The sequence below is a fragment of the Copadichromis virginalis genome, linkage group LG11 (genome assembly GCF_057382275.1).
Source record: "Copadichromis virginalis isolate Kocher_CV1m ecotype Utaka linkage group LG11, C_Virginalis_male_GT1.1, whole genome shotgun sequence".
In the NCBI taxonomy this organism is placed as follows: Eukaryota; Metazoa; Chordata; class Actinopteri; order Cichliformes; family Cichlidae; genus Copadichromis; species Copadichromis virginalis.
Genome location: NC_140628.1, coordinates 3,911,637 through 3,936,020, shown reverse-complemented (window position 1 = coordinate 3,936,020; position 24,384 = coordinate 3,911,637). Strand labels below are relative to the sequence as shown.

General features: G+C 44.7%; 1 protein-coding gene across 3 annotated transcripts in view; it reads right to left on the bottom strand.

Annotated features, from left to right (window-relative positions):
• Positions 1–730: 730 nt before the first annotated feature.
• The window catches only part of enpp2 (ectonucleotide pyrophosphatase/phosphodiesterase 2), an 83,138-nt gene continuing 59,484 nt past the window's right edge, over positions 731–24,384 (bottom strand). The window contains exons 16-25 of one of the 3 annotated variants that reach the window (XM_085472870.1): positions 14,064–14,139; positions 12,791–12,878; positions 12,465–12,634; positions 9,017–9,152; positions 8,647–8,786; positions 7,296–7,431; positions 7,049–7,126; positions 6,839–6,971; positions 6,558–6,711; positions 731–3,317 (exon numbers count right to left, since the gene is read on the bottom strand). In XM_085472870.1, coding sequence (XP_085328996.1) covers positions 3,147–3,317; positions 6,558–6,711; positions 6,839–6,971; positions 7,049–7,126; positions 7,296–7,431; positions 8,647–8,786; positions 9,017–9,152; positions 12,465–12,634; positions 12,791–12,878; positions 14,064–14,139 — 1,282 coding nt within the window. In that variant the 3' untranslated portion in view covers positions 731–3,146. Of the gene's footprint in view, positions 3,318–6,548; positions 6,712–6,838; positions 6,972–7,048; positions 7,127–7,295; positions 7,432–8,646; positions 8,787–9,016; positions 9,153–12,464; positions 12,635–12,790; positions 12,879–14,063; positions 14,140–24,384 lie in introns of all 3 variants that reach the window. The other 2 variants (XM_085472871.1, XM_085472872.1) reach the window with 2 other exon arrangements.

The following is a 24,384-nucleotide window of genomic DNA, read 5'->3' as shown; positions in this document are numbered from 1 at the left end:
CGCTTGAAGCTGACGCTCCGGTGCGTGTCACAAATAACAACACACTGCTTCAGAAGCACTGTCCAATCCAATTTTATTCATAAAGCACTTTAAAATAGCCAGGACAGGACCAAAGCGCTGTACAGAAAATAAGTTAAAAGCAACAGAATAACAGAAAACAGCAAAACTAAATAAAACACATAATACATAAAAAATTAAAACAGCCCTATATTAAAACGAGATAAAACTGCATAGAATCAACTAAAAACAACCAAAATCAAACTAAAAACCAACATCTCTGGTGGTGTCAAAGGCCAGGGTAAAGAGGTGGGTTTTCAGGAGGACTCACCCAGCTGATGGTCTGTGCACGCCAGCGTCTTCTGCTCCATGTGAGAGGATTTCCTCTAAGGCAGGAGAAATTATCTCCACGAAAAGAAACAGACTCGACTGTCGCACAGTGGAACAAATTCTCTTCTTAAATAAAAACCAAACAGGTTGACTTTAAATGCATCACTTTTACTTTACAAGTTCATGATCAGTTCTACCCCCGGGTCAAAAATGCGTATAAGAAAACTGGCCTAATTTAATGTGATTTATAAACATAACTGTCCAGCGATTGATTGCATAAGTACACGGAGTCAGGACGTCACAGCATACCGCATAATGTTTTGTACATTATTATATGTATTTTTAATCTATTGCATTTACAAACGCCGAGGAGTCACGAGCAAAGAAAGACCACACCATGGCACATGTTTAAACAAGGAATGTTTATTGATCAAAATTATTTATTAAACAAATAAACATGGCAAGTTTTTCACCCCCCAAAGAATACATGCTCAAAGCAGCACAACGGCGGCCCAATATCAGACAGAACTGTGAACTCCACTCTGTAGAGTGGCCAATCATAATGAAGCAGTTCATTTTATTTTGTAGATTCAAGCTGCTCGTCATATGTTTGGCCACCAGATGTCACCAGAGAGGACTGTGTTGAAAAGCTTTGAGTAATGAACCGTTTTTCAACACGAGCTTCAACGCTTCAGAAAGCGTTGTTTGGCCATCACTAACAGAAAGTCAGCCTTTATTGACGGCAGAACAAAACAACCAACAGGTGGAACACAGAAAATGAGCCAAAACCTGAAACACCTGGAAACGCGAGGGGACGGAGAGCAGCGGTTACACGAGGGACGACACACAGACAGACCGACAAAGAGCCAAGGACAACGCAAGCAATAGATACACACCAGGTAAGGAGTGGAAATGCACAACAGGAGGGAGACACAGCTGGGATAAATGTGACAGGACGCAGGAAGTAAAGCAGACTATACTGACAAAGGACCAGGACTATCAAGGTAAACCAGGAAACACAGAGCTGAACTCAAGACACGTAAGCTAAAGACAATGACCCTTCCCAAGAACACAGAGGCACAGAAACAGAACAGCAACCATAAACGTAACATAAACAGGAAACCATACCTCACTGAATAAAACTTGAACCAAAAAGACAAAACACTGAGTCGCAGACACACAACAGGGATTTCCTCTTGTTGACAGCACCCCAGCAGACAGCACAGCTCTTTTAGTAAAAACACTTGTTTATTGACAAATCTCCATAAAGTTTAAATAAGTCGGTCTCACAGGTGGTGTGTGTTTTTTTTTCCAAAAACAATAAATCATCATCAACACTGTTATTGGACAATTCACAATGAAACCCACATATTTGGCAATCAAAAATACAAAGAAAAATCTGGAATTTACCTTCACAATCACACACAAACACCAGTGTCACTCCCTGTGACACACCAAAGACATTTTTAAAGCACTCATCATGTCGAGGAAGAGCTGAATGCATCGTACACAAGACAGCTTTGGTTTTACAGTCCTTACTGCTGATTTCTCTGGGGCTCTGTGGTGCAAGGCGCTTTTCCTTGACATCATTCAAACGTCGCTTCTCTGTAACGTGGATTCTAGCTCTCTACATCTGCAGTCCCAGATTTGTAAAAGCGTTTATGGATGGGCCTAGTGTAATCCCACAGCCTCACGGTCACTTCGCTTTCCATTTGAATTCATTTTCACTTGACTTGGAAAGTTGACTGAATTGGACAGAAGATGAAATTCCACGGCAAATAAACTTTCTTGCTTTAATGCTTGTGCATTCACAGGAAAACTGCCCACACTCTGACCAAGGAGATCAACGAGGAAGAGAGGAAACAGTGAAAATACAAACCTCCTTTGTTTCTTCATAACCATGAAAAACATCATGATGTCAAGAGAAACGCAGTGCTCTGAGAACCTGACTTACAGCAGGTTTCTTAATGATGTGACAACAGGTCTTATTGATGAATGTCAGCCATGTTGAAGTTACAATGTCCAGAATATGGAATGAAAAAGAATCGTGGATTCTTGACACCGTGCTGTTTCAGGCACCTCCACGTGCAAAAACATAATTTCTTTATTTAGCCTCCTAACAGCCTCCAGGCTGGTGAAACACTGATTGTGCACTGGTGCAACATGTAGATCATTGTGTACCTGACAATACACAAACGTGAGGACGTAACCAATGTAACCAAATCCACAATGGCCTTTTATAGACTTTTGAAAACTGATTTCATTGAGTGTATCCAAAAATAGTGGTTGCTTAAAGATGAAGGGAAGTGAGAAAGTTTGTGTTTCTCTTGGCATGTCATACAGCCACACACACATAGGAGAACATCTTACTTATATTCAAAGAAAAATAAAAGCTTTTATCTGATTGGTCAGAATCTGTCTCTACACCGATCTGTTTGTTATGGTGTAACTCTACTCGAGTATCTCGAGACATATTTAGTGATGCTGTGACTCATTTCCAGTCACAGCCTCTGACACATAGGTGGGTACAGTCATGGTTGGATGAAATGAGTGTCATTGTGCAGCAGCATTTCTGCGAATGGATATCGATCTCTGCCTTTTGAAAAGCTAAATATTAAACTCGAGTGGCCTCTTAGCTGAGTGGTGTTCAAAATGTATGCAAAATAACAGTTACTGAGATGAAAGCACATGAAGGAGTCAGTGAAAGGGCCACAGCATAGATGCTGCAGAGCAGCTGGTGGGGTGAGATGACTGCAGCTCCTCCTGGTACCACATGGATCCACCACGGCAGAAGATAACGTCAGGAACATTAGCAGAACTCAGATCTCGCTCTCGTAGGTGTGCATGTAGGTCTTGAGCGAGAGGATTTCAGCGTAGCTGCGGCTGGTCCTGCGGTACAGGTCCAGGCCTGTCAGGAGCTCCACGTCTCTGACCCGAGCTGTGTGCATCTTCATCAGGCTCTCCACCCAACGAGACTCCTCCTCTGAGCTCTGTGGAGGCAGTAAGGACGAGCAGCGTTAGCAGCAGTCACCTCTTATTAATGGACATCAGATCGAAAATGTTTCTTTGGTTCATGTTTTGAAAGGCTGTCTTCAGTTGATCTTAAGACTTTGCACATACAAAGTTTCTTATTCACAAGAACGTGAGCGTAGTTTGGGGTCCCGGGAGAACAGTTAAAGCTCAGTAACTGTTATTATCTCCTTTCAAAGACATGTGATTAGCGCAGCTTTTCATTCAGTTTTTGGACAATGTCTTTGATTTATTGTCCCTCCAGCTAATGCTCTAAACCTCACAGATGTGGAGTTAATCAGCTGTGACGTTGGTGGGCCGTCAGACGAACCACCAATCCTTCACAGTCACATGCTTGTGGTCACTGCATCGAGATCGCTGCACAGCTCAGCAGTATCGGTGTGCACTTTTGTGTCGTTTTGAACCTTTTACCTTCATTTTGGAATATTAAAAAATGACACAATGCCATCTTGCCTATCCCAGCTACCACAGGGCAGGAGGTGCTCCAGTTTTGAAAGGTAAAATTATAGTATTTTACTAGTTTGAACTCTCGGCGAAGGCAGCCGCACTTTTTCTCCTCTCCTCTCCCTTATCTTCCTTGCTTGGCTTCTTATGTCCTTGTCTTGTGTTTTTACTTTTCCCTGGAACACTCTCTCACAGTCTGTTTCTAAACCTAAAAGAGGAATTATGGATTTGATCAACTGGTCTCTGAATGCAATTGACACCCTTTTCTCAACGAGAAGTTTGGGCTCGGGTGAGCCTGAGTGCTGAAGATATCGACCTATTCGGAACCATGGTAACAGGGTTTTTGCTGATCGGAGCTGGCTTGGCCCTGACTTATCGGAGAATGAAGAAAGCGGAACCGGCTGTTCAAACCCCCACAAGGCTGCCCGCTGGGATTGGAACGATGGGAGAGGCGTGAGTTTCTCAAAATGGGCTCATTGAGTGCAGCACGGATAAGATCTTGGAGAGGCTACGGCTGCTGTGAATACTCAGAATAAGATCTCTGAGCGCAAATTGATCACATCATGGAGAAGCTCGCGGCTCTCCAACGGGAGTTTGAGAGACCAGTGTCGGACTGTAGAACTGCTTTGAAATTCATATGAGTTGTTCGCACTAAAGGAAAAACCACCATCACTTCATGGGGATACCCCTGTGGCACCAGCTGCGGTCTCAAGGCTGGAGCTGAACAACAACACCCTGATAACGACTGTGTTTAGACTGTTAGGGAATTATGTTAGGATGCTGTTCGTGGACTACAGTTCAGTATTCAACACAATAATTCCCTCTAAGCTTTTCACCAAGTTGACGGATCTTGGACTCAGCCCATCACTGTGTCAGTGGATCCTCAACTTCCTCACAGACAGACCCCAATCAGTGAGGGTGGGAAAACAAGTCTCCCCCTCCATCTCACTCAGCACTGGAGTGCCTCAGGGCTGTGTTTTAAGCCCCCTGCTGTACTCACTGTACACTTATGACTGTGTAGCCACATCAGACACCACCTCCATTGTCAAGTTTGCTGACGACACTGCTGTTGTGGGCCTGATCTCCGACAACATCGAGACGGCCTACCTGGAGGACATTAGGAACCTGGAGACCTGGTGCCAGGAGAATAACCTCCTCCTAAACATCAGTAAGACTAAGGAGCTGATCGTGGACTTCACTACAAAGCAGGCGAGGAATTACAAACCCCTCATCATCAGTGGCACGCCAGTGGAGAGAGTGGACAGTTTCCGATACCTGGGTGTCCACATCACTCAGGACCTGTCATGGTCCTGCCACATCAACTCCCTGGTTAAGAAAGCCCGTCAGCGTCTCTTCTTCCTCAGAAGACTTAGAGACTTCCATCTGCCACTGAAGGTGCTCAAGAACTTCTACTCCTGCACCATCGAGAGCGTCCTGACGGCAAACATCTGCACCTGGTTTGGGAACAGCACCAAGCAGGACAGACGAGACCTGCAAAGGGTGGTGCGCTCAGCCGAACGCATCATTCAATCAGAGCTCCCTGACCTGCTGTCCATCTACACCAAGCGGTGCAAGTCCAAAGCTAGGAAGATTATGATGGACCTCTCCCATCCCAACAATGGACTCTTCTCACTGTTGAGGTCTGGGAAGCGCTTCCGCTCCCTTAAGGCCAAAACAGAGAGAATGAGGAGGAGCTTCTTCCCCCAGGCTATTCGGGCCCTGAACCAGGTGTAGGACTGGACTCTCCCAAACACGTCACTATAAGACTGGACTCTCACACACGTCACCACACGCACCACCACACATTTCCTATAATCCTATAATTCCTATAATTTATAATCTTTATAATCTCTTCTGCTATTTGCACATTCTTTACTGTAAATTCCTAAGTTAATTTGTAAATTTTGTAGTAAACTGTAAATTGCAAATATTGTAAAACTTTTCTTCTGTCATTTAATGGTCGGGCATTGTACAGCTACAAGCATTTCACCCCCATGTCATACTGTGTATGGTTGTGTGTGACAAATAAAATTTGAATTTGATTTGAATTTGTTCTTCCCATTCTATGCATCCCTCTCCCTTCCCAAACGCCTTAGATGCTTGTTGCCTCCTGGGGGGAGGGTCCCATTTCACTACAGGGCAACCTGCACGTGGCGAATAAAGCTTTGATTGATTGATTGATTGATTGATTGATTGATTGAATACTTCTTCCTAAACTTGCTGGCTGATACTCCACCCTCTAGCCCTCCAAATATGGAGATGTGTTAAGGACCCTCTACAGCTCTGTTCAGCTCTCCTAGAATAACTTTCTGTCTCCTGGAATATCCTCCATGCTCTTGACACTGTCCTTGGAGACACAGCAAAGCTTATTGGTAATAGCACTTATTGCTGTGCTGTGCAATACTGGAGGACTAACTGTACAGCCTCTTTGCGGTCTGATGGACGGATTTCCTGAAAGACTGTCTGTAAAAAATAAGAATATAAGTGCAGGAAGTGTGTTTGCAAGAACACCCACGCATTAGAGCGTTCCAATTCCCCTGTTGGACTGAAGCTGAGTATGTATTTATCAGTGCTGTTTCTTTATGCAAAATCAGCTTTAGGAGCAACCTGGTGTGGCTGCAGCTCAGCTGTGTGGTTTTTTTAATTTATTTGTTTGGTGCGGGAAACATTTTTCATGTTATGTTAGCAAGATTGCTCTGCTGTGGATGAGGAAAAGGAAAAGAGCAGAAGGAAAACGTAAACGTGACCATCCGTACGTTGCAGCTCTCATCATTGGTGGGTCTGTGCGGCAGGATGAAGGTGGCGCTGTTGAGCGGTCCGTTACACGAGTCTGTAGCTTGTGTGAAGTCTAAGCAGCTGGTCAGGACCACAAAGTAGTGAGTGGGGATTGGGATTGTACCACTTATATACCTGCAAGAGAAGATCAAGGTCAGGAAGCTATTCCACACACTTTCCGAACATTAGCACTGTCCACAGTTAAAAATATACATGGAGTAAGGAGGTTTAACAGAAACGTGGAAATATTAAGTGTGCCTACTCTCGTATCTTCTCAGCTGAGTCTCTGACACCGTCATAGTTGTAGTCAAATATGGGTCCAGTCAGTACATTCACTCCATTTCTCTCAGTGGCGTATTTCTTCACCAGCACTCTCTGGAAATAACCCCATATCTCTGAGAGAGGGAGAGAGATGATGGTGGTGGACTAAAAGCATAAAACAGAGTTCACTAAAGCTGAGGTAAAGACTTACTCTTGAATGCAGGATACATGGGAACAGTGTTGGTGATGAGGACAGCATCGGATTTTTTGTCTAGATTTGACGACAGTTCTGTCAGCAAGGACAAAAACAGGATTAATGTGGTAAATAAAGTCATGGAATACGATCAAGTGTGGGAAAAAAGAATAATAATATGATTGTAGTATTATTGTAGGAATACGAATCCAGTAAAACCTTCACTAGACATGCTGTGTTAACTCTGCTGCGGGGGCTCACTTACGTGGTGGGTACAGAAAGGCGTACGTGATGTGTTTATCTGCTCTGTAGTTGGTACATGATTGGCTGTAAGCTGGAGGGACTCTGGAATCAGGTCTCACACAGTTGGACAGAGCTTCAGGCAGAGGAGACACTTCTACCTGGAAGACCAGCAGAATACAAAGTTCTGTTAAACATATCGTGGATTTGTTTCAAAGACCAGAGAAAGAAAAATGGCACAGAAAAGATACAGTCAGCAGGCATTCAGGTGAGACAGGTGACACTGTCCAGCACCTGCACGTTTCCTGCTGTGCAGGAGGTTCATAGCATCCTTCGCTGTTTAAAGATACTTAATATAACTGCAGTGATGGAGCTCGGGGCTGAATGTGAGGACAACCGGTGTGTAACAAAGGATTGACTGTATCCTGCCAAACGTGGCTGTGTGAGACCCGGCTGTCTGTCAAAGAGTTGTCAAGTGAACAACAGTTGTAGTTAGATGAGTGAAAATGGAAATTAATGGAAATAAAACAAAATCTTTTCATGGATTTTTAAGCTGTCTTCGAACTAAGAAGCTAACTTTAAACAAACTCAGGGCGAGTAAGAAGCCTTGAAACTGACAAAATAAGAACGACAGCCGTTATTATTTCAGCCTTTTATCACATTATTACAACAACGTTGGCTCACAGTGAAGCCAGAAGCAGCAAAAGATGCAAATTTTCCAAATGTCTTTGATCCAGGTGCACAACCAGACTCATGAGAAATATTGGTGAAAGTCACCAAGAATGAATGTCATCCAGTTTTTGACAAAATGCTGTTAGTACAAGCTGTTTTGTTCTGAAGACAGCCTTTCAGGCATAAAGATTGCTGTTTGGTGTCTGGATCGTAGCTGGAGACCAGTAACCACTAAATCATCAGCATGGTAATCGGAGATTAAGATCTCACACAGGAGTTGGTGTTTTCTCTGTCTGAATGTTAAATGCACTGCCTCTACTCTGCTCTATACAACTTGCATCCATTCACACAAGCAGTGCTTTCCATCTAACGTTCACAGTCCGACGGATGCATCAGAGAGCTTCCTGGGTTAGTGTGTTGGCATGAAGACTGGAGCAGCAAAGGATTGAACCACCAGCATCCTGATCAGTAGATGAGCAGCTCTACCTCCTAAGCTACAGCCCCCCTAAACTAAAGCCTGTTGTGAAATCAGTGACATGACGGCACTCAGAAGAGGTTTCCCCAATAGTAGCAATGGTGCTGGAAGCAGGAGATGAACTTATAGAAAAAATTCTGAAACATCAAATATCTGCTAAACAGTTAACTACACCTAAGCACTTGTACTTCCAACAACTGAAAGACAGAGAGGACGGAGAGAGCAGTACCTGTCTGCTGGCAGTGTACGATGTCCAGACGGGCATGGACAGAGTTTCACTGTAGCCACTGATGTAGTCGCTGTGGTGCAGGATGCAGTATTTGGTACGGAAGAGGACAGCAGGCCGACCGAACGGCAGGTTCCTGCTGTCTATGAGAGGAAGAGCGCAGACAAGCAGGAATGTAGCAAAAGACATTTACAGATCGATGCATTAAAACGACGACTGAGCGTTCATGACAGAATGATGAAGAAATTTCAAATAAAACAAGACGAGCTACAAATCCAAACTTTCACTGCAACTACGCTTAGTTTTATCTGCTGGGACTGAAAGGAAAAGTCACTTATTAATGACATTTTCAGTAGGAGCGTTAAAGACTGACCATCCATAGCTTGCCTCAGTCGCTGGTTTAGCTCCTCCACTTTGTTCTGTAAGAGACAGAGCCAGAGTGACTCCAGGTTATAGCCTCGTACAAGGGTCACTTTCAAACTTCTCTGGCCCCTACTTTTTACACGCAACTGCAAAAAGATCGGAGATTGAAACAATCTCTTGCCAGAGATCTACATGGGAATCACAAAGACAGCATAAAGTGAGACAGTGCAGGGCAGAGCTGGGTCTAATTCACCTCAATACAGCAACTACACACACAATATCTGCACTAAGAAGGCTGTTAAACTCTAAAATTGTCAATAAACTATTGATTTTGACGAGGTGAACCGACCCCAGCTCTGCAGCAGAAAGCAAAGAAGCATCAAGGTTATTTAGGCTTAAAAGAGAACAGCAATTGCACATTAAGAAACTTTTTTTTTACAAGTAAAAAAGGCACAAACAATCAAATCCTCCTGAATGACAGACCCATGCAGATGAATCTTTTTACACTGTGTAAAATGAAGTTAAACTGCAAAAAAGCAAAACTTCTGCAACAAAAAGCCCTTCAGTCATCTGCTATGGTATAGATCAGCTGATAGCACATCTGACCAATCACACACACTGCTCTGCACAACAAGACGAGCAGCTGACCCCAGTTATGGTTAATAAATCCTGCTGGGTACAGGCAAGGAAACATGGATCTGGGGTCTTACTTTTCATACCAGGTTTATGCTACAGCTGATTTCTTACTCTCCGTTTGCACGATGACTGAGGAGTTTTAATCTGAGGACGACGTCAACACTAAGTGCCCCAGCCCACACCACTGATCGTATAATGTCCAAATGTGTGATTTTGTTGCAATTGGGATCAAAAACAAACCAACACAAAAATTAATTTCTTATTTTATTGTCAAAAAACAAGCTTGGGTCAGGGTAGAGTGGCCAGGGAACTTTAAGGGTGTTACAAATAAGGTCCGAGGGCCAGAAACCAACGATTCAATTCAATTTTATTTATATAGCGCCAAATCACAACATAAGTCGCCTCAAGGCACTTCATAGATACAGAGAAAAACCCACCAATCATATGACCCCCTATGAGCAAGCACTTTGGCGACAGTGGGAAGGAAAAACTCCCTTTTAACAGGAAGAAACCTCCAGCAGAACCAGGCTCAGGGAGGGGCGGGACCATCTGCTGCGACAGATAAACAATAAAATGTTTTCACTATCTACAAAAGTAATTACCATACAATTTCTTTTTTGTTTTTATTGGGGGGGGGGGGGTGTTACCAAATCTCAGGGATTAACTGGAGATAAAGTATCTGAATTTCAGGAGCTGGACCACGCCTCCAAACACGCCTCCTTCTGGTCCTCATCTACACATGTTCCCCCAGCTCCACAAGCTGTTCGCTCTCGTTTATGTGCCCCACCCTCCCTCCCCTTTGTAATTCTTTAACTTCTTCATTTCTGTTGTAGTCCATGAGGATCTGCCAGGCCCGGGAGCTGCCACCAGTCCCCTTCGAGGTCTTCCCCAAACCACAGCTCATGTCCAAGCCATTCAGCTTTATCTACTAAAACGGTGTCAAACCTCAAATAAGGACGTGGGGCCAGTGAGTGAAATATGTTGGTCAACTTCTGTGCACTAACAGAAAGTTTCACCGCACCAGTACAGATAAACTGGGCTCTACGTCACCTTCAATGTTAAAGGGTTGTAGTTCTTGTCCTCGTAGTTCTAATATGTTTCGTATAAAGAGCATCTGTGCTGACACCTCCGATGGGCCAAAAAAGTGTTACTGACTTGAATACATACTTGATAAAAACTTTCTTGCATTCCTTAAAGAACTCATAAAACAATCAGACACAAAGACACGCTGATGTCTCAGCTGAGCGCTTCAGCCTACAGTTACCATGTTCTTGCAGCCTCTCTGCATCCCTGCACCTCCTTTCACGCTTTATTCAATTTCATGAGCTTCGTATCTCTGGGCACCGATGCCTGCTTTCTTCTGTGAGCAGCTCTTGTTGCTGCTCTTCCTTCCTCTAGATTTCATGTTTGTACATGGAGGGAGAGGTGCCAGAACAAAGCCGTATTACTAAATATGCCTGAACTCTGGTGTCCTGATATTTCCTGGTTGACCTTGGGCAGTCAAAAGCTACTCCTTGCCTCCTGCGGCTCGTGGCCTCAGTGGGTCCGGTTTGTTCCGGCCCAGGTCGACCTCTTAGGGTCTTTGTTATGTTGCTGTGGATATATTGCAGTGTGGACAGTGTCTGTGTGAACACAGAATTTATATTGGTCATCCCACTCTAAATGCTGGCTGCATTTAGTTTCAAGTGATGATCCTGTTATTAGCACGGGAAATAAAGTCTAGTGTTTCAGGGTACCTGTCAGGAGGATGGTTCAGAACCCTAAAGAACTTGTTCTTCTCTGGATTCAGTCTGGTGTCTTGTGACATCGCAGGCTCACTTCCATGATGTCAGGGCCCTTTCAGGCTCTCTGTAATCTCTCACAGCACCTTGTTCTGGATGTTTGCTGTTCTTTTCTCTGTGTGTGTGTTTATACAGCACACGTTTAATGCTGATCTCTCTTTCATGGTGTATCTTCTGTGCTGTCTCCCTCCTCTCACCCCCAACCGGTCGCAGCAGATGGCCCCGCCCCTCCCTGAGCCTGGTTCTGCTGGAGGTTTCTTCCTGTTAAAAGGGAGTTTTTCCTTCCTACTGTCGCCAAAGAGCTTGCTCATAGGGAGTCTTCTGGTTGTGTGGGGCTTCTCTGTATTATAGTAGGGTTTTTAGCCTAAAATATAAAGCACCTTGGGGACTGCTGCTGTCATATGGCACCTTATAAAAAAAATTTAATTAAGTAAATAAGCTGACCAGATGGATCCTTTTGTGGGATTTAAAAGTCAAGCGAATGTTTGGCATCTGGCCAGTCATACATGCAGGTTAGTCATACTTTGTAAGGGGCTAATTTGGCCTATGGAAACAATTTTAGAGTCAACTCTTTTAGGCCAAAAGTGAAGAAGAGGGAGTTTTAAAAAGAGGCACTGAGGTCACTTCAAAAACTGCTGATCTCATGGGATTTTCCTGGACAACCATCTTTAGAGTTTGGCCCAAAAAAGGAGAAAATATCCAGTTAGTATGAGTTCTGTCAGTGAACATGGTGTGCTGATGACAGAGGAGAAAGCCCAGACTGTGGGGTGCTACTCCTGTGAGTCTCAGAAATTCAGACTGCAATTCATACAAGCACCAAATTGAGCAGCAGAAGATGGGAGGAATTTTGCCAAGTGTGACAATATGGATGTACAGCCAAGAATGTTGCTGCATGTGCTGAACATATGATTGAGTTGAGAAATTAAAAAAAAAGACAAAAAAATAGACTAGAAGAGGTTTAGAAAAATAGAAGAACAGAATTCCCTTCAGGGACTGACAGGAAGTTGGGCTCAGGTCTGCCTCTGAGTCATCGTGGCTGACCTTTTCATCGCAGCTGCACCCCAAGCTGTCTGTTCCTGCAGGTACAACACCAGACGCTGTTGGTCTGGAGACCTCCTCTGCCATGGTGGGTCTGTACGGGGGGGTTCTTAGCAGGTGGTTCAGACTGCCGTGAGTTCCATTATTAGGGGCCGGTTTCAAACCTAGAAGATCTAAGAATGGGACAAATGTGACTGAAATCAGACTAAAGACGTCACACACACGTAAACATCAGCTAACGCATTCTTATTGTGGAAAAATATCAGATATCAAAACACACCCAGACACCTGAACACAGAAATGCAGATGGAAAAAAAGGGACTCCTCACCACACATTACGTTATAAAGCTCGATGTTTTCAAAGGCTGGAACTTTAGTCTTGAACTTAAACGTGGGCCCATAGCCAACGAAAATAGTCTGGAAGCAAAAGTTCATCACACGGGTTAGTTTGTTACAACAAATGCAAGAAAATGTTTGATATATCGGAAGTTTTTAACAAGAGTTTAAAAAAAGGCTATTCTACATTTGCATACATTTCATTACATAAATAAAGACAGTTGCCTTATATTGTGGGAAGAATCTCTGGGCTTTTTCCTCAGAAATCTCAAGAATATTTAATTGTTTTTTATAAATTAGTTCCCTGTCTTCTACTTATTATTATTCCTTCTTACATTTCATGTATTTAAGAAGACGATTAAAGTTCCTGTAATGTTTATGAAATGTGCACATACTGTCTTTTTGTTTGTTTGCTTCCAGCTTGGATTCAGACACCTTCTCAGTTGTTGGTAATTAGGTTAATTAGCAGTTAGTTGTAGTTAGGGTTGGATCAGGTGCCCCTCAATCCTCACTTATTTACACTGCATTAGGCCTGTGCTGTTGGGGGGTTCCCATGATGCATTGAGCATTTCTTCTTCACTCACTTTGTGTTTACACACTGCGGCTCTCTTCCACAGGAAGTCTTTCTCCTGTCTTCCTCCCCTCATCCCTGACCAGTACGGCACGTGTCTGCACCCCCCCGGTTCTGCTGGAGGTTTTATCCTGTTAAAGGGGCGTTTTTTCTTCCCACTGTTGCCTAAGCAACAACTTGCTCATAGGGGGTCATTTTCTCTGTATTATTGGAGGGTCTTTACCTTATAACAATATTTATAAATGTTGAAATTGAATGTTTAGACAGTCTGAGCTTTAACCTCCTGAGACCCGAACTCTTCCACGGCATACATTTTTAATTTCTCTTTGATATTTGGGCTGATTGGGACCTGATCAATGTAAAAACAAAGAATTACCAGATTTTTTTTTTTACCAGATTTTTGTTTCTAATAAAAATGAGATCCACATATGAGGATATTCGTTTAAAATTTTGGTATAACAGTGGCAGTATAATGTCCTCGTAAGTGAGTATCAGGCCCTTGTAGAGCAAAATTTAGTATTTTGGTCTAAATAACCCAAAATGTGATGTCCACATATGTGGACGCCAGGTCCGAGGAGGTTAATACCGGTTTCAGTGTGTAACCGTGTGCACAGTGCGTGTACGCTGTTCCTAGCTGATGTTTTAGAAAGCTGAGCTGGTATTGTGAATACAAAGGGAATCTTGTAAACAGATACCTGCATGCTGTTGATCTTATTGTCATATCCATGATCTCCAGCAAAGCCACAGTGCCTCCTGCCTTCAAGGACCTTCCTGTAATGACAGAGGTATCTTCTCTCATTCGTAACCAAGAGGACAGTGACGAACTTTGTTTCTACCATCAGTGTTGCTAAGGTTGGCAACAAAGAAGCCAAACTGTGTGACAGATATATAAAAATGCTTATTGTTTTTCTAATAATGTCACCTTCTGCTGACATTGATAAATGGACTGATTCTTCTATAGCGCTTCTCTACTCTCCCAGAGTACTCAAAGTGCTCTATACAACATGCCACATTCACTTTCTCTACACTTAGTGTTTTCTAACTACATGCAAACTCTGATGGATGCATCAGAAAGCAACTTGAGGTTAGTATCTTGCCCAAGGATACTTGGCATGCAGAGTGGAGAAGCCAGGGCCTTCTGATCAGTAGGTGACCTGCTCTTCCTCCTGAGCTACAGCAACCACAAAATAACTAAGACACATCTCTTTATTTCCCTCAAACCCACTGCTGGAGCAAAATTTAATCATGCAAACATAAACATCATTTAACAGGAATCGAATGAAGTATAATCATTTGCTAAACTACATGTGGCTGGTGTAACTGTTGTATCGTAAGTGTCAAAATAGGTTGTCATATGATTTACTGGTTAACAAGCTCAGGCCTGAGAAAAGCAGCTAACATAAATATGCCAAAAACTAATAGTGCCCATATAATCCCTCTATCATCCCTCTACTCACAACGAACATTTGTGCATGTGTTTGGCTGTGTTGTTGTTTATAGCTAATTTCTCCCTTTAAAACAAATGTTTTATTTTTCTTTATAACTCAATAACTTTAGTATGATATAAAATTAGAGGTGTGGACGCTTGTACAGACAGACTTGCTGAAACAGGCTGTCTTTCACACCACAGCTCTGAGTTCAGTTATTTCTTGTGGCTTTTTTATGTGCCGAATCCAAAGATGAGGATTAAAAATAGCCGACTGTTTTGCTGGCCGCGACTGTTTCCAGGTTATTCAGTTTCTTACAATTTACACCTACATACACTGTTTAGGTAGTTGATTTTAAATTCTAAGCTTCTTGTCTCACTTTGACCTTTCTTCATTGTGTAGCAACTTAGAAAAAGTCTAAACATAGAAGACAGAGAGTTCCTAATCTTCTATATTATTACTGGGCTTCACAAATAACCTCAGGGTGGTTATCTTCCTTTTTACACCAAGGCAAACCACCCATAGATACCTGGTGCTGTGACCCTCTTTCGCCTCTTTGTCTTTTATCTATTGATCTGGATGACCTTCCTCTTGGTGTCAGAAATAATTTTATTTTGATGTCTACACTTAAGGTTTGGCACAATATTGCTGCCCACGTTGGAAGAAGAGGTTTTTCTAGTGCACTACAGCCTCTGATTAGTAATAAAGCTGAAACACTTCTTCGGGTTTCTGCAAGTAAGACGTTTTGTAAAGTCCCTTAAATTTCCAGCCAGTCAACCTGTTTTGAATCCTGTTGAAAGCTTTCTCCTTAAATTTAATGAGGAAATAATCACAAAAAAGAAATGTACCTCTTTTTGTTATAGGGAAATTATTGTCTCTGAATTTTGTAACCACCGATAAGGCCAGGGTTTGATGGGAAACCGACATTGAAATTGAGCTTAGTACAGAAGCATGGTCTAAAATTTTAGATCTGCCAAGAAAATGTTTTCCTGTAACCAACTGCAGGAACGCCATTCCAGAATCGTACATAGACTGCAGCGTACCCCAGAGCTTTTAAATAAAATTCATCACTTGTATTGGGCTGTGCTGATTTGTTGCTGTTTGTATTGTTTCCAAAAAATCAATAAATCGTTGTTTAAAAAACGAAGACAGAGAGAAGCCTGATTATGAAACACTAAATGATGATATGTAGATCTGCAGGACTCCTCACTCGCCTGTCTATGTGTGTGTCCACTACTGACTTTATCTAATTATTGAAGGCCTCAGTCACACAGGCCTAGAGTCAGTGAACCCTCTGGAACTTCTGGTTGTTATGGAAAATGACATATTTGTTGACCAGTTACTAAGCGGTTGCTGGAAGTTTCTGTCTGTTGTCACATTGCATCAGTTACAAAGAAGCTGCTGCATGAAAAACCTCAAACTGCACCTTTCACAGTTTCACTTCACAAACAGAACAAAATAGAGATTTTAGAAGCATTTCACAGAACTTTTAATGGCACACTGTGAAAGAAAGTAGCAAATATGAGGGATATTAGAATATTCTTTACAAACACGTAACTTTAATTTGCATTACAGATTTCCTGATACTAAGAAGGTAAACTACAAGGTCATGGTAGAGGTCAAAAGATCAAGTACCATAATATCACGATTTTTGAAATTTGGCAGTTATGTTTTCCTACTTCTTCTTTGGCTCTCGGAGGAGGCGGAGGCACTTTTTCTCCTCTCCCTTATCTTCCCTGCTTATGTCCTTGTCTCGTGTTTTTTTTTTGTATTTTCCCTGGAACACTCTCTCACAGTCTGTTCTCTAAAACCTAAAAGAGGAATTATGGATTTGATCAACTGGTCCCTAAATGCAATTGACACCCCTTTCTCAACGAGAAGTTTGGGCTCGGGTGAGCCTGAGTGCTGAAGATATCTACCTATTCGGAACCATGGTAACAGGGTTCTGGCTGATCGGAGCTGGCTTGGCCCTGACTTATCGGAGAATGAAGAAAGCGGAACCGGCTGTTCAAACCCCCACAAGGCTGCCCGCTGGGATTGGAACGATGGGACGAGGCGTGAGTTTCTCAAAATGGGCTGATTGAGTGCAGCACAGATAAGATCTTGGAGAGGCTACGGCTGCTGTGAATACTCAGAATAAGATCTCTGACTGCAGACTGGATACATCTCGGAAGGGCTAGCCCGGAATAACATCTCTGGGCGCAAATCGGATGACATCTTGGGGAGGCACACTGCTGTGAGTTCTCAGAAATTGGCTCCTTGAGCACAAGAAATGACAACATCACAGAACGCAAGTATGGCGAAGCTCGCGGCTCTTCAACGGGAGATTGAGAGACCAGTGTTGGACTGTAGAACTGCTTTGAAATTCATATGAGCTGTTCGCACTAAAGTAAAAATACCATCATTTATGCGGATGCCCCTTTGGCGCCAGCCGCAAGGCCGGAGCTGAACAAAACACCCTGATAACGACTGTGTTGAGTCTGTTCCTTCCTATTCCATGCAAGGCCACCTGGGTTGGCTGGAAGACTGTTTACTTAGCCTGGCAGGGCGAAGGACACCGTCTCAGCTGAACTCTCCCTACCCCGGATCCAACACCACCTCCAACGCTTACCTCCCCTCTGATTTGGACTATCGGGTCAGTTGGAGGCGCAGTCGAAGATTGCAGCGGTCCCAGATCAGGTGTACACACTGGAACTCTTTCCCATGTTGCTTGTCTGTGTTTATTGTGCTATGGTGTGTTGATATCTGTGCATTCCTGTATTATCCTTTTGTGTTACACATTTCGAGGGTTTTTTTCCTCGCTACCTAGTCTGACCTGTCTCCCCAATGTGATGTTTGTGTATTGTATGTACGGTCGGCAAGGTCTGTCATCTCGGTTGTGGGCAAAAGACCTGCAACTGACAAATAAAGGCTATCTCATCATCTCTCTCATCTACCTAATACAATTTCAATTCGCACGGACCAATTTCATCCAAAGGTGTGAATGTTTGATTATATCTAAAAATTCAAGGCTCAAAATGGATTTTAGTAACTTCTGGTTTTAGTTAAGCACTTTTGGTTTAAACCTGACCTAAAACCATATCACGAAAACTAGAGCAAACCAACAATTATATACATCAACTTCAGTGAGCACATTTTGGCTGTAGACCGGTGATGGTTGTATTCAGTGGAGTTTGCACTGTTGGTTACTTTATGATAAACACCAGGTGTTGCCATGTTGTGCAGACCATCCAGAAAGTGTCTGTCCCCATTTTTGTAAGTGTAATTCTAGCATTTCTTTCATCTGTTACTTAGAACTGATTAGTACGTATTTCTGTTTGTATGTAGCCGTAGTCTTAGGGCCTGTGCTTCGTACCGCGCTAAGTGAGTTAGCTGGATTAGATTGTTGACGATTTCGCGTGATCCTGGATCGTTCGGTTCCCCGAAGCCCATCCGGGACTTGCTGTCATAGCAACAGAGCCGTAAGCGTAAACCTGCTGGGGAGCAGGTTTACTTTATGTAAACAGGATTAGATCGGGCCACGCAGGTATGTCCGCGTCATTCATACGAAAGCAACAGCGATATTCCACCACTGTTTCACCATAAATAAATAACATCAATGTAACTAAAGATAATGCAGCACTTGATCCTTTTATTGATTTCACACAGATACATACAGGTCATTCCCTAAAAAAGGGAAATGTACTATTAACATTCTATTACATGTATGTGATTATTACAGATGTAATTCATATTTCAGAGTAGTAATTGTAAATTACTTCGTGTAATCAAGATGAGAGACCACGGCTATAAAAGCGAAGGTGGATTTGGGAAGCCTGTCGCAGCCATGTCCTGTCCGTTTACGCGAGCAACCCATTGCGGAAGGTGCAAGATTGATAAGGAGAGTCCTCAGAATTCAGCGTATATTGCGGGACAGACAGGATCCTTTAGCTCAGCGCGACAGTGTGCTCATAGAGAGATATCGATTTTCCCGTGAGGGTATTATTTACTTAACCAACTTGTTGACGAGGGGGTGCAGGACCACCACCTGTCTTTTTTTTTGCCCTGCCCTTTTCTTGGTTGCTGTTATGAACAAACAAACAGAGTATTCCAGGGTCTCTTTCCAAGAGACGACAAGCAATATAAGTGATAAATATTACCATTCTGTAGAATATTCTTATATTTCACTTTTACTTGTTCCCATGTTCTAGTGGGTCCTGTTGTGGCTCTAATGTGAAAGGGGATATAATATAACATATTATAATATAATATAATGTAATATAATATTGGATAATATGGTGTGATATGATAAATCTACCCTACCGCCTACTGGTGTTGGCCAGAGGGGCCGATGGCGCGATATGGCAGCCTGGCTTCTGTCAGTCTGCCCCAGGGCAGCTGTGGCTACAACCGTAGCTGCCTCCACCAGTGTGTGAATGTGAGAGTGAATGAATAGTGGCATTGTAAAGCGCTTTGGGTGCCTTGAAAAGCGCTATATAAATCCACTCCATTATTATTATTATTATTGAATTACTTACGAGTTTGATTTGTCAGCAACTTTCTGCCAGCCCTCTCTCCTTGCTTTTGCAGCCTTTGCAGTGTTCCCTTGCGTTTTAATTAAACTCTGAAACTCCTGAAATCCCTCACTCAAGAGTTCTTGCTCTGCTGCCGAAATATACCGAGCGCGCTCCTTCGACATTTTCGCCGACCAATCAAAGGGTTGCCGATCAATGTTTCTACTATCGATGCGTAGCCCCTGTTGGGCCACCCAGTGATCTCACATTACTTCATCCAGCTATACTAATCGTCAACAACAGGTGTGTTCGGGGAACCGGAATAGCGAGCTCAGAGTTAGCGCGATGATTTGGTCTTGGATGTTTCATTTGATCTTGGATGTAGTAAGCGACGTACGAAGCACAGGGCCTTAGTCTAGCAGTCCACCCTCTGGTTATAGCTCCAACAACAACATGGTGGTGGTGAGGTAACGTTTTTAAATGCTGCTGCAGGAACCAGGCTATTCAGTCTGTTCAGTGTAAAACCTCTCATGGATGCAGTTCATTTGTTATTGAGCAACTTAGCTTAACATGTAGCAAATGAATCCAGTGTTTCTGGTTCTGTAGTCTTCATACATCTACAACATCATGACAGTGTCCTCAGTCCTGAAGCTGCCCTTCAGTGTGTTGTCCCTATCCACCTACTTTAGTCCTTCAATCAATACGAGCCAAAGTCCTCTAATTGAAAAAAAGAAACCACTTTTTATTAGGTGTCCATTAAAACAAAAACATGGCTGTGCCATGGGCTCCCCCGTGTCACCTATTGTAGCCAACCTTTACATGGAAGAAATGGAAAGAAAGGCTCTTGGCTCTTTTAAAGGGAGAGTACCCAGCCACTGGTACAGATATGTAGACGACACCTGAGTCAAAATCAAAACACAAGAAGTGGAATCACTGTGCACATTAACGCCTTGGATAAAAACATCAAGTTCACCAGGGAAGACACAAAAGACGACTGTTTGCCTTTCCTGGACTGCGCTGTGCACATTGAAGAGAATGGCAACCTCAACATCGAAGTTTACCGGAAGCCCACACACACGGACCAGTACCTCGTCTTTGATTCCCATCACCCTCTGGAACACAAACTTGGAGTAATTAGGACCCTACACCACCGGGCAGAACATGTTCCCTCTAAGCCTGAAGGAAAAAGAAGGAACACACACATGTAAAGGAAGCACTCAAAACATGCGGATATCCTAAATGGGCGTTCTTAAAGTCAGCAAAGATGCACAGAAAAGAAGATCAGACACCAGCGAGGGAGGATAAGAAAGACAGATGCAACAACATTGTCATCCCCTATGTAGCCTGTGTATCAGAGAAACTCAGGAGAGTTCTCTTTCATAGCTTTCGTTTTGTGTCTCACTATGGGGAACGCCTTCTGCGTGACCTCCTCAGAAGCTGAAATACCATTACGCCAGCCCTTACAGGCTGGCTAAGTGACGCCCATGTCAGGAGGGACTAGTGCCTCCATATATAATAGGCTGACATGGCGTCAGATGTGATTGAAAAACCTCTTCTCGCTTCTCACAGAAGCCTGTAAGACAACTGTGCTACTGGGTGCTAAGCTAAACTGTCCACAAATTCGAGTGAACAACTTGGTCACTGGGCGCTTTGTTCCCAGCATTTCAGTTGTCCACTAGCATACAAGCAGTAGCAATACTGTTCTGTAGCTAGTGTTGGTGTCAAGTAGCAATACTTTCACCCTGGGAAGTAGCAATATTTTCCCAAAGTGAAGTAGCAACACTTTGCTAATAAAGGTACCACTAGCTTCACCGACAGGTAGCAATACCCTTCGGCGCTAGTGGTTTTACACATTAGGTAGCAATACCTGTAGTAAAGTAGCATTACTTTTCACCCCACGCTAGCTGAGCAATATTCTCCACACTCAGTGTCGGTCTCGCTAACATGTGCAACCCTCTAGCTAACCATGGCTATGACTAACAACGAAGTTGCAAAACTTTGTCCTTGTGGCAAGAAAATTTCTGCTGGGGATACACACCCCGTGTGCGTGGCATGCCTAGGCTTATCTCACGCTCAGGCTGCCTTGACACCCGCACACGACTGTATCCACTGCGCGGCTTTCCCACGCAAACTACTTCGCCGCAGGCTAGCTTGCCAGGCTAACCTGTCAGGTGGCGACCCTTTGCTGTGTGAGGCTGCTGCGGTGCAAGGAGAAATTGAGATGCCCGATGATTTGGCCACAACGCCAGGGCAGAACTGGGCAGAGGCAGACCCTCAGCCCATCGCGACCGTTTTCCCATCGCTGGAGGCACACGGAGAATGTGAGTTTTTCCCCCATGCTGAAGTCACCCGGGGAGGAGATGCTAACGAGGACGGAGATGAGTCGGCTGACTCGGAGCTCCTGCTGTCTGACAACGAGGAAGAAGATTCCACCTCCTTGGCTAGCATCAGCTGGGCTGCAAAACCCTTGGCCACCGGCGAGGTTGAAAAACCGACACCGCCGTCTCCCCTGGATCTCGACATGCAGGATATGTGCAAGCGCGCAGCCGCTAGGCTCAACATCCCGTGGCCCACCACACAAACAGAGGTTGTAAAATCTCGTTTTGACGGTAAGAAATTGCCGAAGGCGAAAAAGACGCAGAAGCATGTGTTGCCTGTTTTTCCTGAGCTACTCGATGAGATAGCAGTGACGTGGAAAGCAAAACCTTACAGCGAGAAACACCCCATCGCGGGGAGCTCCCTGCTGGATTTTGAGGGGATGGAGTCTATCGGTCTCCGCCAGATGCCACAAGTAGAGCCATTGGTAACGAGCCATCTTCACCCGAAGACGTCTCTGTCCTCATCGGCTCCATCCCTCCCCTCCAAAACAGACCGCTTCCAGTCTAGCCTTACAGATAAGTGCTACAAGGCAGCGGCTCTGTCAGTAAGAACCCACAACACCTCCTCTATGTTAATGGCTTACCAAGCTGAGCTAGAAGAGGACATGACAGCTAAAGCAGATACCACAGTGTGGGAAGATATTCTGCGTTATAACTGACCACGTCCTCCGCCTGGGCAGAGAGCCATGGGCCTCGTGGTTCTTCAGGAGCGAGCACGCTGGCTCGGGCTCAACAACCTGACAACTAAGGAGAAAGAGGAACTCCGCGACACCCCTGTCGTCCCTCAAGGTCTCTTCGGTGCGGCTGTTACATCCATGCAGAAGAGATGTGAGGAAAAAAAGAGAGATGATGAGGCTCTGAAACTCTGCCTGCTGAGGAGGGCCCAGTCATTTGCGCAGGCAGCGTCTCGCCCGGTCCCCGCTTTCAAGATCCCCAAAGTGCCTAAGACGCAGACAGCCCCCCAGGCTGCTGGGACCCCTAAGAATCCATGGACTCGGAAGCAGTCTCCCCAGGCCAGAATTCAAGCGGCCCCTCCTCCTCCCCTCGCTGCCGCGATCGTGAGGAGGAAGAAGCGGCCGGCCTGACAGCCTCTTCTCTAGGCGGGAGCGAACCCAGTTTCCCCCCTTCATGGGCCGCTCTGCCGCCTCCCAGCTCCGTTCCAGAGCAAGTTCAACGGGACATGTTCCACACAGAGTGCATAACTCGGCCCGGCATTCCTGTCACTGGACCCGCCAGAGGGAAAGAGAGCCAAAGTTCACAGTGTTGTTTCACGAGCACTTCTCTCATGCATTCTGTATTAAAAAAGCCCCGACACGTGCATCTAGACAGTTTGCCGAGGGCGCTGTCGAGTGTTGTAAAAAAATCAAACATGCTGAAAAACAGACCAATGTCTGCCATAACGCAGCACGTGGAGGATCATGTTTCCACAGCTGTGATAATACAGATGAGCCCGTCACCTCCCTCACCTGTGACAGAGGTGACGGGACACCGAAATGGCGTATGTTTTGCCCTGCAACCACAAGGTGGCGCCAAAACGCTATCTTAGGTGGAGTCACCAGTGAGCCCCTTGTCTCTCCATATAAAGAGCTGGGCTACCTGCACTCAGTCAGCATGGGTGCTGAGGACATTGGAAAAGGCTGCAATTCAATGTCGCTCCACCACATTTCAAAGAAATCATTTACTCCCGTGCTCTGGGCGAGTCCGCCAGTTTTCTCCTGGAGGAAATTTCCACCTTGAGAGACAAAGGAGCTATAAGAGTTGGCCCTCCTGAGGAAATGCACAGCGGATTTTATTCAAGGTATTTCCTTGTGCCAAAGAAAGGGGGGAGGGGGGGGAGAGCCATTCTGGATCTCTGTGCCCTGAACCGGCATTTAAGGACATACAAGTTCAGGATGTTGACGCACGCCTCGCTGCTACAGTTTGTACGAGCGGGCGACTGGTTCACATCAATCGACCTGAGGAATGCTTATTTCCACATCCCCATATATCCCCCACAGTATCTAAGATTTGCTTTCCAGGGGATAGCAGCCCCAACCCGCCAGGAAACAGCTTGTCACACAAATGCTCTCATACACCATCTGGAGAGTTTTGGTTTCCAGATAAACGTGGAAAAGAGCACATTGAGGACAACTCAATGCATTACTTTCATAGGGCTCAGCCTAGACTCCCTCCGGATGAGAGCTTTTCTGTCCCCAGAGAGAACAGCGACCACACGGTCATCTCTAGCACTCTAGCGATAACACTGGGACGCCTGCACATGAGAGGCTTTCAGCGCTGGGTGGGCTCGCGGGGACTAGACCCTCACCGAGACAGCCACCGTCGCATGAGAGTCTCTGCAGACTGTTCACTCGCTCTCCACGAGTGGAAGAAACCAGGTTTCTTGTCTCAGGGCGTTGCCATGGGGGCGGTTTCAGCCAGGAAGGTGGTCTCCACAGATGCCTCTCTTTCGGGCTGGGGGGACACCCACGAAGGCAGAACAGTGAATGGGGAATGGGGCCCTCACATGCGCTCCACCCACATAAACTGTCTGGAACTGCTGGCGGTTCACCTGTCGCTAAAACATTTTCTCCCTTGGCTGAGAGGTCATCATGTTTTAGTGAGGTCAGACAATTCCACTGTTGTGGCCTACATCAACAGACAGGGGGTCTGGGGTCCCCCAAGTTATACACACTGGCACACAGACTGATAGTCAGGAGCAGTGTCCACCTGCTGTCGCTG